This window comes from Pezoporus wallicus, unplaced genomic scaffold (assembly GCF_028554395.1).
Source record: "Pezoporus wallicus isolate ANWC-B61680 ecotype Strahan unplaced genomic scaffold, APGP_CSIRO_Pwel_v1 contig_4191, whole genome shotgun sequence".
NCBI lineage: Eukaryota > Metazoa > Chordata > Aves > Psittaciformes > Psittacidae > Pezoporus > Pezoporus wallicus.
Genome location: NW_026641383.1, coordinates 4,196,113 through 4,213,586, shown reverse-complemented (window position 1 = coordinate 4,213,586; position 17,474 = coordinate 4,196,113). Strand labels below are relative to the sequence as shown.

General features: G+C 42.6%; 2 protein-coding genes across 8 annotated transcripts in view; one reads left to right on the top strand and one right to left on the bottom strand.

Moving 5' to 3' along the window:
* The window catches only part of MACROD2 (mono-ADP ribosylhydrolase 2), an 885,719-nt gene that overhangs the window by 98,076 nt on the left and 770,169 nt on the right, over nucleotides 1-17,474 (top strand). The gene's annotated exons all lie outside the window — the stretch shown is intronic.
* FLRT3 (fibronectin leucine rich transmembrane protein 3) lies at nucleotides 4,098-16,945 on the bottom strand. The gene is made up of 3 exons (XM_057423313.1): nucleotides 16,760-16,945; nucleotides 8,572-9,302; nucleotides 4,098-7,460 (listed from the first exon to the last, which is right to left on the bottom strand). The coding sequence occupies exon 3, from the start codon at nucleotides 7,413-7,415 to the stop codon at nucleotides 5,466-5,468; it is 1,950 nt and encodes a 649-aa protein (XP_057279296.1). The 5' UTR covers nucleotides 7,416-7,460; nucleotides 8,572-9,302; nucleotides 16,760-16,945; the 3' UTR covers nucleotides 4,098-5,465.

The following is a 17,474-nucleotide window of genomic DNA, read 5'->3' as shown; positions in this document are numbered from 1 at the left end:
GGAGTAGAATTATTTATCCCTCTTAAAAAAAAAAAACAGAAAACCCCCATAAACTTAATAAAACCACTTCCCACAAACCCAGAAGACATTCCTTCCTATGGAAAGCCAGTTGCCCAGTAGGCATCTAAGAGGGACTTGAGGCCACAGGAGGACATCAGGACTGCATTACTCAGATGTGCATTTCTGTTCTAAATATTTTAAAAACATTTTGCACCAATTAAAGAAGTTCAATTATGCAGAACGTGTGCATAATGGCACCCTTTGTAAATGATGTTCCTGCAGTTAATGATTAAAGAACATCGTGCAGTCCCTTGATTTTGACCAATTAAACCTTCCTTGGCTGTGTCTATAAATAAGGTATTCCTGAAGCTCAGGAAGAGGACAGGAGCATGTGCCAGCTCTTGGCCAGTATCCGCTCCCTGGTTTTGATTACTTAAGAGGGCTGTTCAGGACAGGGCATCAGCCTATATGAATGCTATCACCCAGCTTGAACAAGTCAGATTACTTAATTAGCCCTATTAAGATGCTTCTATTTTTATAAGTTATTTATGTGTTTTTTTGCTAAGCTTAGAAGGTCCAGCTTCAGATTTCAGAAAGTGTTTTCAGGTCATGTTGTTAATCTTGAGGGGGTTTATATGGTGACTCCACGATGTTTTCATCCTATGAAAACCCAAAGGGGCTTTGAACAGCAGCTGAAGTTGGGTCATACACTTCTGAGCTCCTGGCCTGCATGTTTCAGGTGTAGGATATTGACAGTGACCATGCATGATGGACATGTGCTCAGCTTCCAGAATGTGTGTTGTGCACCTTTGCCTTAGACCATCAGTAATCCAGAGGATGGTTATTTCTTCTAATACCCATTTTGTTGAAGTCTTTTGGTTTCCCCCTAGGGCAAGAATGTCCCTCAGCCATCATTTAGAGATGAGCATAAAATGAGTATCTCTACTATATGATGCTCTGGGATCATTTTAGTGAGAGCCACGTTCTTTGTGTGGGTTTTATGTAGACTTTTTTAGAGGAGCAGGAAATGATTTGATGAAATAAGTATTAAAATTAAATCAAACACACATGCTTATGAAAAGAAAAACCTTCTAAAGCAACTATGTCCTGAATGTGATACCTGAGTCATGGCTGTATCTTCAGAGTGTTTGAAAGGGCTCTCATTTCATCACCAGGGGGGAACTCCCACTCTGTCACCCACAAAATTAAATTCATTTTCAAAGAAAAGGAAGAAATCACAAAATTTCCATGTCTGATTTCACTCAATGGGCTTTTCCTTTCTAGCTAAACCACTCTGGGCTAGTTCGGAACAAGAAACTCCAGTTATGTAGTAACATTATGCTTTGTAAGAAAAACTTCACCGTTGGCAAGGGCTGGCTTGTGGCTTGAAGCTTTTGTTCTGGTATAGGTGAAGAAACAGTTAAAGATCAGTACCAAGGTGATGCTGAAAACAAGGTATGGATTTGGAAGCAAGGTTAAGGTGTTCTGAAAGCAGAGGGTATCTGTGCAAATTATGCTTCCATCCAAAACCATCCCAAAGAAATGTGGTTTGGATAAATCCAGGCAGATGGCATGTGCCAGCTCACGTTTGAAGATCTTATCCAACTTTAGCTGGAGGTGAATATGCAAAATTGCATCCTTTTACAGAGCAGAGAAGTCTCTATACATGTGTTAGTGCATTATGTCATCAGTAAATTATTTTAATAGCAAATAAGGCTTTATTACTTTTGCTCTTGCTTTATTGCATTTGCTGCTCTACATTCAATATGTACAGCATTGGCACAATATAGCTCGCATGCTAGCTAGTGCATTAGCAGAAATGGTAACTGTGTTCCAAGACCATAATACTTTGAATTTGGTACTGTTAAAGCCAGGAGGAAAAAATAAAAATTCCCAACAGTTCTTGTATTTCAGGCTGTTGTACAAAGCTGGTAAAATAATGGCTTATAAATGGAGCAAATTTAGTTCTGGAAGGTACTGAGATGAGACAGAGTTAATATGGTTCCCAAAGTACCGGGGTGTTTTTGGAGGCAGCGTTCAGGTTCAAACAGAACTGTGAGCAATTTAGGAGAGCAGTATAAATTTAAGAATAAAGAGGGATGATGATGAAGAGTGTAAAAGATACTTGGCAAAGTATTTTAATGTAGAGGATGCTGATTAAATTAACTGCACATAAATTTATGCAACGCTGAAATGAAAGTCACTCCCTGCTCACAATTAAACATTGAACAGTACATTGAAAATTGTGATAAATTTAATGTGGATTAATGTTATTTTGGTAAATGTGTGCAGTAAACTGCTCAATGTAGTAATCCGATTTGCCTGTGTCTCTAACTGTCTAATAGAAGGGATTTATGCATGGTGCTAGAGCGTTGCGTGCTGGAACTGCAGCACTTTGATAAGTAGAAGAGTCTTGAGGAGATGGGCATGACATGGAGCAGAATAGGAATTTGTATATATATCCAGGGAAAAATATTACAGTTTAGTTTGAAATCTATCTTCCACTTGCCAAATTAATCTTAATATTGTGCACGTTGCATACAGGTTGCTGTAGAACCTAAGGAAGATCTTGCATGCATGGATGGGCCATCTTTCCCACTGACAGCACATGTGGTAGGAGGATGCCAGCTCTCCCTGCAGACCTGGCCTGGTTCTTTGCAGAGGACAGAATCACTCGCCCAGGTTTTCACTCTGGTGGAGGTAAAGCAGGAACAGCTGGGCCAACTTGTTGAAGCTGCCCTGGATTTGTATACTACTGCCTCACAGTACATATATTGCACATGAAAAGTACTTGTGCTTAAGATTCACATGCAATTATCTCCTCCTCAAATGGCAATTTTCTTATACCCCATTTGCATGGCATCACTGAGATGTGTAGTAGATGCGAAGTACCATTACCAGGCTACCTCTGGCAGAGGTGCTTCAGGAGAGACATGGGAGAGCACCCATTGAGTGTTACCTTACTCTTTTCACAACACAAATTTAGAGTCAACTAGGAGAGAGGTTTTCATGTAAATTGCTTGAAAATGCAGGAAAACCCATTTAATTTTGAGAGGTGATGGCAAAGAACCAGTAAGCTATTGCCAGTGACCCAGCTGTTAAATTTATCTCTTCTATAGGGGTCCCTATGTGCTAGCTTAGATGAAAACCAGATCTGTCTTCTCCATCCATGTTTGGTTTTCTTTTCCACTTACTACTTGGGAAGCCTTTCGCACAGGAACATAATGAGGCTCCGTGTGCTTACTCTTGGCTTTCTCCCCCTTGCCTAGAATTGTACCTGATGGGAAAATAAGGCAAATTAAGTCACATTTAGTGCATAACACTGAGCTGAGCTCACTGCTGTTCAGAATAACATGCCTCTTTGTTACTTTTGGGATCGTGGATCTACTCAGTGCTCCGTGTGAAGGAGAAGACATGATTTGTGTAAGGTCAGCAGGGAAGCACGGTGCCGCTCCTCCGTTGCTCAGGAACCACAGCAGGCATTCTTGAAGGTGAGGTTGAGAAACCAGTAACCATGGCACAGGGAGTTTGGAGAGGAACTTCCCTGGGCACATCTGGAAAATTACGATGAGAAGAGCTGTGCATTACTGGAGGTTTTGGGTCTGTGCAGTAGGATGGGTCCCTGGCAGGAGAATCATTTGCAGGCTGCTGAAACCATCACTCTGTCACTTTTTTCTTGTCATGGTCCATCCTTTACCAGTTTTAAGGATACAAACAGGCCAAGCACTGCTAAAATTCTCAAAATTGAATGGCATTTGGTAAACATTCCTTCTCATTTGAGATATTGTCCAAAATACTTCTCTATTTGATGTTTCAGTCAGGAAAAACTCGTATCTCAGAGGGTCGGTAACTCCGTGCCTTCCCTCCCTGTCATTGTTCACACACTTAAAAGTTGTGAAAACCTGTTTCCCAAGTAATCAATACTAAAGAAACCCTGCAATTGTAATACTGTCAAGCTGAACAAAGTGAAAGGTGAAGCCCATGACCTGAAAAGCAGTAGCTTGAGTGGGTTTCCTTCCAGTGCGCTGCAGATATGCAGCGTTCTTTCAACCTGCTTTTCCAACTTTATTCATCAATAAGACCAGTATTTTTCATAGTGAAGTTATATATGAAAAAATGGGTATTTTATTTTTTTGTCCTTTTTTTTTAAAGTTTTTAAAAGCTTGATACATGTAGCGTTGGATCAAGGCACACACAAGACTGGCCAAAGGGCGTACAAAGCACTTTGGTTTTTAGTTGAAGAAACAAATGATTACGGCAACAGAGAGTGGCTTGGGGTTTAAACATGAAAAGCTCATCGTTCAGTAGGAAGGCAGAAAGAAACATGTTACCCTTACAGATTTATCCAGGAAATCTCTGGAAAACTGTGACAGTAATGGGCAGTATTCCTGACTGTAACGGCAGTATACTGAACACATACCTGTATACTGTTTGCTCACTGTATTCCCCAATTGTCTGCTTACCTTTGTGACTAAACTTTTTGAGACCTTGTTACATTGCCTGTTTTGTCCCCCTCTTTCCTTACAAAACTGCACTTTCAGCCTTTTGTCTGTTCAAAGCAGTTTCCAAGTGTTGTCTCTGTCCTCCTGCCCTTGCCTCCAAAACGACTGTGACCATCCATCACTGTTATCTCTGTAATAAGCAGCCCACTGGCTTTGATAACCAGAAACCTATCCATAAGCCCTGTCTACCCCCTTGGTTTGTAGAACCTAGTACATACTTCTGAATTCCTTGTTAGGAATTTGATTGGGCTTTTTTCCAGGGATCAATTCTTTCTTTGACACATGTCAAAAGCTTCAGTCTCATGGATGTCATCGATTTGCTTATTTTCTTTTAAATTGGATGTCACCATTGTTGAATGGATATATCCAGACAGCTGATATTGCCCATTACTACACGCATTTTTGTTTATTGAATATTGTTGTGGTTTACAGATTGAATAGACCCAACATTGAAAGTTCTGTGAGTTTTTGCAACCACTTCTTGATGTTCCTGATTTGCCAGGTTCAACATTGTTTTATTGATACCAAAGTGAAAAATGGCCTGTGCTTACACTTACAAGGATCTCAGATGAATGTTCTGACTGCTCAACACGGCAAGAAAATTCACTTTCACAGTCAACAAGTCATCTTACTCAGTAGAACACAAAAGTTAAATGGTCTGTAACTTCAATATTAGCAAGGAAAATACAGTACAAATTACTAAAAAATACTAAAATATAGAATTGTGGTCAGGTATCCCCACTACATTAATCGCAGCAGTAGCCTGAAATTTGAAACTTTTAATAAAAAGTTCTTAAATATAAATTATATGGCAAATGTACAGTACATTGCTTTGTCAGTCTTTTAATCCAGTGTTTTGCAGTAGAACAGCAACTGTTATGTCAGTCTTTTCTTGTTTTCTTTAAAAAACAAAACCAAAAAAAACCCAACCAAACCCAAACCAGTCTTTCATGTCCTTCAGTATCATGAGTGTGAATGGTCTGAATCTGGAATACCACTGTCTCTGTAGCTCCTGTTACTACTGCTTTCACTGTGGCTGTTCTTGTACAGATTCATGCCGTTAGGTGGGAAAATGGTGTGTATTACAAACTCCTCCTTGGACACTTGGTCATTGGTTATTGGTATCATCTGGAAAGAAGTCTCCCTGATTTCTAGGATGGAGTTGTCCTTCTTGGTTCCCGCTTCAGCGTAGTCATCCTTTCTCCGGCGTCCCTTGCTGTAGGCGCAGTTCCGGGAGAACAGGGACCCGTTTCTGTGGACGTACCAGCAGACCAGGGCCAGCAGCGCGATGGCCACCAGCGCCACCGCCCCGCCGATGATGGCGGCCAAGGGCAAGCTGGAGTTTTTGTAAGGTTCTTTCTCCTGCTCCCGGTTGAGGGTCGTGGTGGGGTTGTACATCTTCAGAGGGGCCGTCTCGGTCTCGATGCATTCAGGAGTTTCGTCGGAGAGATAGATGTTGCTGGTTTCCATGGGAACCATGCACACGCGGTACGGCGATTCAGGTTCGAGAGCCGTGAGCAAATAGTCATTTCTGTCACCTGTAACGATCGTTTCAGTTATAGATCCAAAGGCAGGGCTGTGACCCATCTTGAGCCAGCTCAGTCTTAAAGCAGTCATTGGTAGTGCAACTTTCCAGGAGATGTGGATAGTCTCCGTGCTTACGGATTTCACGAATATTGTAATGATTTTGCGCACTGGGCTTGCTGTGGTTCTGTAGTTTTTGTTTAAGTTGGGAGTCTTGATGTCTGGTTGTTTGGTCACAGAAACCGGCCAGTGGCCCTGGGCGGGGTATAAGGTGTTTGGTACTGCGGTAGTGATTTGGATGGTGCTCATCATGCCATCGTCCTTACAATCAAATAGTTCCACACTGAGGTCTTTGATAGCCATTCCACGGACTTTCTCTGGTGCCTGACACATCAGTCCACGCACATTAACTTTTAAAGGCAATGACTGTAACCAGTCGCGTACCCATTTCATTTTGCACCCACAGTTCCAAGGGTTGTTGCGAAGGAAAAGTTGAGTTATGTTGTCCAGATCATCGAAGACACCCTGAGGTAAATTGCTGAGATTGTTGTTGGACATATCTAGTCGATACAACTGCCTTAAGTAAGAGAAAGCATTGGGTGGCACACGGTTGATGTGGTTTTCCTGAAGGTAAAGCTTTCTTAGGTTTGTTCCTGGCAAATTCACCGGGGCGGCTGTGAGCGAATTGCGGACCAGTGACAGTTCTGTAAGATTGACTAGATTCATGAAGACTTTGTCTCCTAATCCATGATTATTTAGAAGATTCCCATCTAAAACAAGGCGTTTTAGATTTGTAAGGTCTTGAAGGGACGGCTCTGAAATCGTGGAAATACGATTATCATCCAAGCGTAGCTCTTCTATGGTTTTAGGCAAGCCCCAGGGAATGGTGCTAAGGTGATTTCGAGAGAGAAAAAGAAGTCTGAGATAGATGTTGTCCCGGAAAGCTCCATCCTCAATGCTAACAGCGGAAACAGAATTATCATCCAAATGCAGTTCTTCCAGATAAGGGATTTGGGAAAGTGAATCATAAGTAATGGTCCTTATATTGTTCTCCTGCAAATGCAGTTCCTTAACGTACTTAGGGAGGTTAGTGGGGAATTCATCTAGGCTGTTGTGGTATAAATATATTCTTTCCACCCTAAGCAAGTTCTTCAGTTCTGAAGGAATCCCAGCATTATTTATTTGATTGTTCTGAAGGAAGAGGGTAGTAGCATCCTCTGGGATTCCTGTAGGAATAGACGTCAAATCGCGATCATTACAATATATGAAACCCATATCACAGCGACATACTGAAGGGCATGGTTTGGCACTAACAGAACACGGTGCCATGTCAAGTAACAGCCCTATTTTAGTCCAAACTAGGAAGATGCTCCAGGTTACACTAATCATGGTCAGGAATGATGAGATTTGTATACAGTTCTGATCTTCAACAATCTAAAAAAACCAAACAAACAAAATTATCCAGATCATCAGCGAAGAAACTGCAGTGAAAATTAAACATTACAGAAGACATCTGAAACACACATATTAAACCAGAATTCAAGCTCTTAAGACACATTTTACTTTCCTTACATCAATAATTGTACTACTTCTTGTACTAATTCAATTAAGTTAATAGGTTATTCTGCATAGCAATTGAAAGGAACATAATCAGGTATGTCTGATCTGTGAATTGTTTTGCTTAAGCATAAAGGCTCTTTCTAAAAATCCCTTCACACTTCATGTGCAGACAATCTTGTTCACAAATACCAGGTAAGTACAGAGCTGAAGTCATACCAGAGTTCAAGTACATCATTCTGTATCTGAAAGTTAAGCAGTAGTTCCTTAGCCAGCTAACTAGCCCAGGCACCCTTCAATGAACTATAAACCCCTCACCAAACCCACAAGTTTAGTGGTAGCTGTTCTGGAGGTCCAGAAAAGTCCTAACAGCAAAGCACAATATGCAAAAAAGTAAGGGCCAGCTAATGACTTTTTTCCAAGGTTTTCCAAAGTGCTCAATGTCATGTTGAGCATCTCTTGGATTCTGCAGCCTACTTCAGGTGTTTTTTGAGCTGGAATGTTTAGCAAGGTGAATGTTACAACTGGTAGGTAGCTAACAACCTGACGTAGCTGGTAGAGCTATGGCTTTCTAGTTGACTGGACAGAATACTTCATTACATGCTTAATTTCATGTTTAAATATTAGTCATTCTCAAAAGTCTTTTACTAAGCAGTACACTAATAAGAGACTATTTGGAAGGTTTAACCACATTTTCCCATCTTATTAGTTCAAACTGTGCATGGTAGGATAATATAAATTAACTCTTGAGACTGAAATTGTACTTCGCATTGGTAGTGTGTTTGTACATAGAGCTCAGGTCATTAGCATTTTTATAGCTTTTAAGACAACATAATTCAATTACCATTGTAATTAGGGTTGTGAGAACTTCTGCAAGATGACCTATGCATTAAATGGTGTCATGACCTTTTCTCTTGTGGGTTCATATATTAATTGAACTTTATTCTCTGAGGCACAAAAAGGGAAAATAAATTAATATTGATCCTACCGTCTTTAAAGGTATGAGTAAAGTTTGTGCTTGAGGATATCCAGTAAAGGAATGTCTTTCTCACGAGTCACTCTTACGCTTTACTCCATGGAGCTGTGTTTTTCCTCAGTGGTGTTTACTCAGATGGCCCTCCTCGGTGCTGTGTGTTTCCTGGCTCCTGGCACGACACTCAATGAGCATTCCAACCAAGATTTATCATGGTACATAAGCACACCAGGCTGGGGCGTAGAAAAGCTTCAGCTTCCCTCTATTTCTGTCCTCATGTAAAGTCTGTGAATGAAGAGCCTCTTTTGTTTGGTTTAATGCCTTTAGCAGGAATTACTTTCTTTGTAACTCTTACAAACTCTTCTGTGCAGCGTAGTAGTCAGAGGTGGTAACTTCAGCGCCGCATGATGGAAACTATTCATTATGCTGAGGCTTGAAGGATGGTAGCCTCTTCAGGAGGTCAGGAATGGAGCTGCTTTTTCCTGTCCAGAATTATCCAAGTATAAACGTTGCACAGTAGCTACATCCTGATACATCCACGCCTCTCAGAGAACTCACTTTTTAACACTTCTTCCCAATTTGTAATGCAGGAAAGAATTCCTCCTGCGCTGCGAGAACGCAAGTGACAGTACTGTAGAAATGTCAGGCAATTCAGATGGTTTTCTTCATTTAAAAAAAACCCACAAAAATATGATGTCCTTCAAAGAAAACTCCTCTTTTAAAGCTTTCCTTGAACTCTTAATTGCCTGCAAAAGGAGAAACAAAAGAAACTGGAATTAATCACAACCGGTGGACACTAATATGAGTTGTGTTGCACCCCCTATGTAAATCATGCTGTGCTTATCGCATCCATGGCTTGCATACATCTTGTTTGCCCAAAGTAGTTGTAGTTCAGCAAAATACAGAGCTCTTTAAGAAAACACTGCTGCTGTTTGGTCTCATTTTACTGCGGTTCTGCTGGAGCTACATCTTCCTTTCCTTCAGCACAAAATAAAGTCGTCCTGAATTGACAGGCAGTAACAAAGTATTTGTAAGTGATGTTTCCCACCTGATTACAAATACCAGTCCTAACTCCTTCGAGGAGGCCAAAATGTTTGCTTGCTTTGTGTTCTTGGTACACTGGGATAAATGATGATCCTCTCCTTGGTTTTAAATGTAAAGGGAGCCAATTACCATTCAGCAGTTACTGCATGAAAGGGGAAATGTTTTTCTCAAATCCTGTATTAGTATTTGACATCTGCAAGATGCTGACTCTGAACTGGGGACTAGCCAGGCATCTGTGTCAGCTCTTTGACAACAGAAATACATATGTGGGTTTTGTCCATTAAATGGGCTCGATCTGTTGTATTTGTCACTTTGCACAGTGGAATTGGTGCTTAGATTAGCATTTTATCCAGTTTTCCTCATTTCAGGAAAAAAACAGTTTTCAGTCTTGGCTCTTCCTACTTCTTGAAGAACTCTAATTATTTGGTTATTTTTTGAATGGTATTATTAACTTGGGCTACTTCATATCACTATTGCAGCAAGTATCCAGTGAGATACCAAGTTTCTGTCCCCTCAAAGCATGTAGGTAGTATGTCTGAAATAGAAGTGGTGAAATCTGAAATGAGAGAAACCCTTAACGTTTACTTCCTTCTCCCTTTCATGGCTGCATGTTGTCCAGAGAACTAAGCACAAGCCTCGGAACTGAAATGCTAGGAAGAAACAGCATGCTGAGTAATGCTTACTTAGCTGCCTTCCTACCAGCTTAACTAGAGTAGCTTCTGGTCCTTTAGAAAATATTAGGCCTCAACAGAAACAATCTCTGTTTTAAACCTCTTGCCTTGCAATTTGGAACAATCCATCAAAAAATAATCTGTAATATTCCTATAGCAACAAGGAGTATGAAATGATACAAAATTATTGACATAGATAACAATTACGCTGCTTTTTTTTTTTCTTAGGAAAATATTGACCTTAAAAAAAGCTTTCGAGAAACAACCAAACCCCCCAAAAAAACTCCATTTTAGTAGAAGGTGAGACTCTTTAGTGAGGGAATGGTAAAAAGCCTTTTCTCTCCTGATGCTGCTTTCATGCCCATCTGAGCTTTGTTTCTGCACCTTGTTTTCATCAGTATAATGAAAATAGTAACTCAAAATGAGACACCCCCCCACGGTGGCATAAATAAATATTTTATCATATGCTTTATTTAAGGCCAAAACTCAATCTGAGTGGCCACATTTGAGACTATAAGGGAATACGTGTTTTTTTGGTAACTTATGTAATGTGGGTAAATTATGCAATCGTTATAAAATGGAACAAAAAAAGCTCCACAGTCTTCCAGTGTCCAGTTTTCTTGTGCTGTATTACGGATGTGTTTGGGGATAGAAATCGAGGCTCTATTCCTGAAACTCTGAAATAAAGAGGTGCTTAACAGCTGTAGAAAAAAAGGAATCTCTTAGGAACTAATGAGAAGCTGTGACAGAGGGTATTTTCTGGACATTTACTGTGACACAGGAATATACAATTCTTAAACAGGCCTTTGAAGGTGATAATAACTTTTAATTACTTAAGGAAACCCCCCACATTTCCTTAGAGCTGTAAAAAACCAGTTAGTATTAAGCAAACCAGAGGTTCTAGTATGCATATATTAGATATACATACACACATGAGAAAGTCAGTTCATTTATTTTACTTTCCTAGCATATAAACTGTTTCCTCTTTGCTCCAGTTGATAGTCATCCCTTCATTTATTGCTGCTATTATAACAGCAGTAATGTGTAGGATTAAAATGAAAGCACTAAAGCTCATTAAATTCTTGGAATTTTTTTGGCCCTTCTCTCCAAATTGAAACATGAAAACAAGAGTGAGAAAAATAAAAGCAGGTCTCTGTGGAGAAGAGACACTGTTTCAAAAATGTGGATTAAGACCCTACCCCCCACTCCTTTTTCTGAACTTAGAATAGTTTTCTTCAGGTCTTGATTGTTTGATATCTCGCACTTCCCTTTTATATCTCAAGCCATAGCTGAAAACAATGTTTTTGCATATCAAAGGCTCCAGTGATCTGTCTACAGAGAAGAAGGGAATCCTGCTGCCATGCTCCAACTTTCCCCTTCTTGAGCTGTCTCTAAATATTCCCTGACATCAAGTCATTATAGCTGATCCGGCAGGATGAAAAGAAAAGTGACCCCCACTGGTACAGACACTGTGTCCAGGTTTCTGCAACATCAGACTGGGAGGCTTCATGGCCACATGGGTTTGAAAGAAGCCATTACTTTTGAACGGAGCCGATTTTCACACAGTATGTGCTAAAATTCATTTTTAAAATGCAAAAAATGGCTTTTCTTTGGTAACAAAAGTAACGTCGGAACAACCCAACAGCAGCTTTTCTGCTTATCTTTATTCCGAGCTGAATGTTTTCATGAACTTCACTGAACTGCATGCTTCAATTACTTTTTCTGGGACACTGTAAAGCAAGTGAATTACTACAGATAGTGGTAATGCTTGAGCCCTCGCGTGTGTACTTATCGCTGGAGCACAGCTAAGCAGGGGGACATCTTATTTTAAAATGGTAAAAGTAATTTGCACTATACAAGGAAAATGTATCGAAGAATATTTACTCTAAGGGATGAGTCCAGCTGTACTCCCTGTCCCTGTAGGCAGCAAGGAGACGAAAAGAAATAGTTTGGGTATATTTGAAAAGGTGGGGGTTTTACCCTCAAAAATGGTGCCAAAGAGCTCTTTTCTTCCCAAGCTGTGATAAAATGTGAATAAAATCAAGACCTCCTGACTCGAGGTCACACAATGCTTATTTGAATTTCTAATCTACCTCTGTGTTCGTCGGCAGGAACTCTGGTAGTTCAGGGGCTTCTTTCTAACCATCAAAGTAACAGGGGGAAGGGAAGCAACTTAGGATTTTCATATTATAAATGACAAGAGTATCATTTGAAGTTAATATATGTACATGGTAAGCCTAATTCTGCTTCATCAGTGTAGTTACATTCCAGAATTCTCTATTTGTTTAGATTCTGAAATGGATCTGAAGCACAAAATGTGCTCCTTTTTAAAAATACTTGTCAAATCTACTGCATATACATCCATTTCAGCTTCCAGAGGTCATGCTGCCTCTTAAATAGCTTCACCAAGTTGGTTTGTTTTATTGAAAGCAAACAAAAAGAAGTTCCACAGTGCTAATCTACCCTTAAAACAATGCCCATACTTTGTTTTCTTTAAGGGTATTACTCAGGGTTAGTTGATAGTGACAGCAAAATGCTTTCTAAGCACCCTGTCTAGGAGCTGCAATTTCCACGATCATCATATTTCAGGAAGGTGCCCCAGTCTTTTGTTTGGTGCTGGGCGAGCAGAAGGTCCTCTAGCTGTCTTTCCAAGGGGTAGAGAATGTAAAGTGGATCCTTAAAAGTGAGAGTGAGCCCTTTCAGTCAGGTTTTATCTCTGTGTTTTGGTGAAGTTTGGGCTTTTTGGTTTTGCTCTGTTGTTGCAGCTTTTACTTGTAGAAAATTTGCTCCCCCCCCCCAGCAGTTGAATATAAAATACGGCTTTTGTCTTATTAGTTCCAACTCAAGTGCCTTAAAAAAAATGCAAATTTTTATGTGATCTTCCTTCAAATGCAAGTGAATCTGACTTAGAAAGGGATTCTGAGTAAAAGCCTGACTCCACGCCTAAGATCAGCCAAACCAGTATTTGCTGCAGAGGATGGAAATGAACTACGAGTTGTTCCCTTCTGAAGTTTACTTCCAAAAAACCTCTCCTCGTTTTGAAGAAGCGAGGTTGAAAAGATCCAGACTATTACGTGATTCCTACTCACTCTCTTGTTTTGACTACTCTGCTTCTGCAGAGGTTGCACGTTGAAAGAGCACTTTGAGGGGGAGTGTTTTGCAATGGCTTTTTGGTTTGTGTTTTAGTGCTCTTTGAGTTTAGCCAATTATGGCTTCTAGGTTTTCTTTTGAGAGCTGCTGCTGAGGTAACTCGCCCCTGCTTGAAAGAATAGAGAACAAACGCTGCCATTGTTTCAAGGTAAAAATCTATCCCCCCCCACCTCTCGACAAGTTTTTGGTGGAATTATACATGATAGGGAATTCGTGGCACAAAATAATGAGGCATGTAAAAATATTACTTAAACACTTGATAAAGTCCCAGTAGTTTTCTTTCCTTCCATTTTAAAACAGTTGCTTGTGTATCTCCAGAGCACTAAATCTGCTCCTCAAAAAATAAGCTTTAAAGAAGTCAAGCTGAAAGATTGCTTGAATCCTTCCAGCTCACAAATGGAAGAGTTTGTGCTGATATATTTACTGAATACTGCCCCAGATGCCTGCCCTGAGCGATAGTTGGTGACTTATTAAAAGTAAACGTAAGCAATCCCATATTTAATTCTTCTGTGCATCCCTGTGCTTTGAAGTGATTAAGGAAAACACTTCAGAAATAACTCGCCATTAGCATCCATGCTTCCTGCAAGAAGCAGACAAAGATGGCCATCTACCAACCGGGGCCACTTCAAATAATTGCAGTGCAAAGTTTGCAAACTCCAGCAATTGCTTTGATTAGTCACCACCACCTTCCACAAGCTCCTTCAACTTTGAGCTACTGGTGACAAAGGGGAAATGAATAAAAAAGAAGGAAAAATAACCCCCGAACCAACCCAGAAACGCTGTTTTATTTTGTTCTTGTAAAAGGCATCCACTTCACTTCTGCAGATTAAAGCTTGCTCTGAGTTTACTACAGAGTTTTTTTGCCCACTGGGGGGTGGTACATGCTATGAAAACTGCTTTAAAGAGCCACAAGTCAGATGGGTTTTGCTGCTGTCCAGTTTTCTCGGCTTTAATTACAACAGAGTCTCCTGTTCAGAAAAACAGAGGCAGCCTCCAAAGGAGGGAATTAAAATCAGTTAAAAAAGAACTCTTTTTAGGCAGTTTACAGACTCTTATTTCCCAGTTGATTGTATTAACTCCAGTATTTATCTGGTCCTTCTGCAGTTACAAGAAAACTGTATGAATATACAGGAAAAAGAGAATTAGCATTTTAAATCTATGCCAGGGGTTGTCACTGTTTCTGGTATGTAAGAGCGCAGAAGGCAGGAAGAAAATAAATACAGCTTTTAGAAGTGATTAAATGTTGATGGAAAAATAGAGAAGCTTGATAGCAGCATGAATAGGAGGATTAGAATAACCTCAGTATATTTAAAGATAATTGGCTTTCTCTAGACCCAGGTATACCTTTTGTTTATGAAATACTTGAAAACCGATCTTAAACCAGGGCTGTATTGGATGGGTTTGGAATAAATGAAAGGAAACTTGAGGGTTGTTTTTAGGGGGGTGGCGGGAGGGGGGGGGAGAGGGAAGGGCACTGAAACCTCTTCAGTATGACCTAACGTGTGGCATCTATTGACAAGGAAAACACACACTGATCTTTCTGTTTTATAGCAAATCATTCTTGTCTTTGCACACTTGAATTGACAAATGCATTTTTCACTCTAATTCAAAGAAATGTTCATTAAGACGCCGTATCCCCAGGCAGTAGATGGTGAGCATAATTGATGCTTCTGTCTTTTTGGGCAGTATATTTTAGGCAAGGAAATTGGGGTCAGGATAATGATTTAATTTTTTTAAAATCTGAACATTTTCAGCCTCTTCTTTCCACACTTTTTCTCTGCACAGAGGGTTTACAGAGAAAACAGAAGATTCACGGTTTGCATTTCCAAGTGGCAATAAGAAAATGCATCCAGCTGACATGCTCTTTTGCAGGAATACGATTTAATAGTGAAGTAATCCTGCCTTTTTCAGTGGGGATATGGTGTACAAAATACTCTGCTGCACTCTTTAACCGGCCAGAATTGATCCCTTGAAGAAGGGAAAAGACTTGCCTTCAGTCCAAATTAGTAACCCATGGCTAACAGCACTCCACGCATTAATTAATTACATGCACCCGTCGTGGCATTTGCAGCACTCCTCACAACTTGGGCTGGCTGCTGCACCAGGGCTGCACCCAAACCCCTCTGCGGTCAGGGAGAGGAGAACTTAGGCTACCTCAAACAGAAGGACTGAGCCAGAAAGGCAGCTGGCTGGGCGAAGAGCTGAGCTTTAATCTACCAAGGGAGAGGGGTGGATCTTGGAAACTAAAGAGGCACCCAAACCCTCCAAACCAACCCCAAAAATCAGAGCTGTGCTTAGTGCCTTATGCTATGGCAGATGCCAGGCTGGGATCTGCAGGGATGCTCGGGCTTTGCCTACACAACTAAGTTGCAGCTCCTACTGCTGTTGGAGGAAATGGGTGAAACAAAAGGCTCTGGCACATCTGGCAGCCGTGAAACGGGTTTTGGGGCGAGAAGAAGGTAGAGATGAAGTGTGCAAAGGAACAAGTGGATGAAATGTTTATTTGCAAGCCGTTTCTGAACGCTGTTTGCTGTGCTTATAGGAGGACAGACAATCACTTAATAAACTGAAGCCACCACCAAAGTTGATTAAAACTAGGCGAGGGCCTTTCGGATGCCGGGGGGATTATCAGCCAGCTCTTCTTCCTCCAGCAAGGGGGGCGGTTTGAAGGGAATTGGGGCCTGTTGCATTCCTCCTCAACGTACGTGCAACCATTTTGTTCCCCAGCTTCTCGCCCGCAGAATATGCGCGCCCGCGGAGACACCGCGGGGTTGGGGGGGGGGAGGGTACATGATACAGACGCGCCCGCCCTCCCTAAATATGTTTGTGCGGCGGGGGCAAACCAGGGTAGAAACGCGGGGTATGAGCAGCAAAATTCCCCCGCCCCGCTCCATCAAGGGGCTGGGGTCCCACCGCAGGAGGGGCGCAGGGAGCCGGCCCAACGCTGCTTCTGCGCGGGTCCCTGCGCTCCCGCGGAACCCGGTTTTACGCTCTTTCTCCCGGTGCTGGTGCGACGCCGGTACGGCACTGTCAGTTTCGGGAGCGCCCCAAGTATGCGGCGGGTGATGGGGATGGCAAAGGCCGGCTGCAGCCGCCGCCGTGCCCGCGGGGATGTCCGCCGCGTTCCGCGCCCTGCCGCGCAGACAGCGGGGCGCTCCCCGTCGCAGCGCCAATGCCCGCACCCCGGGACTTGGGGAGATGGGGGGAAAGAAGAAGCAAAGGTGGGCTCCCAAACTTCCCGCCGCATCCTCCTCCTCCTCCTCATGTTCTATCGCCGCACTCCCTTCATCCCCCAGCCCGCGCAACTCCCGCGGAGAAAGCGCTTATCCCGCACTTACCTGCGGGGCGCGGAAAGAAGCGATCCCGGCTACAGCGCGGCGGGCACCGCCGTAATTCCACTCATGGCCGGGTCCCGGAGCGGGGAGCGGTGCGGTGCGGTGCGGAGCTGTACGCGGAGCGCGGGGCAGCCGCGGAGCTCGGCGCGCGCCCTCAAGTCGCGGCGGCAGCGGCGAAGCCGTGGGGGGCGTGGCCATACGTCACCGGGAGGGGGGCGTGGCCGGCGGGAGGGGCGGGGCGGGGAGCGGCACGGCACGCGGCGGGCGCGGACGCTAGGGGGAGCAGCAGGCGGCGCCATAGCGCGGCAGCGCGGGGGAGGGGAGGCTGCGGTTCGGTCCTGTGGAGAGCGGGTGAGGGGTACACACGGCACACGCGTTTTTAGGGTGGTTTTTAGGGTTTTCACCTGTTTTTTTTGGTAGGAAGAATATCAGCGGTGCCCCTGACGGCTGTGCGGGCGGAGGTGGTGCCCCTTCGTCCCCTTAGTGTTGCAAGTCAAACCCCACAGTGACCGTTTTTGTGCGGTCAGTGCTGGGATGTTAACGCAGGTTGATGACTTCCCCTTGGTGTTTGGCCTGAGGAGCAGGAATGGTTCCGAGTCGCGGAAACGCTTCCACCCTAATTATAAATAGGTGTTAATTTTTATCACTCTGTTAAATAAGTGGCCATGAGTGGTGTCACTCTTCCTGGTGTCGTCCATTTGACAGCAGCGGCCTGGCC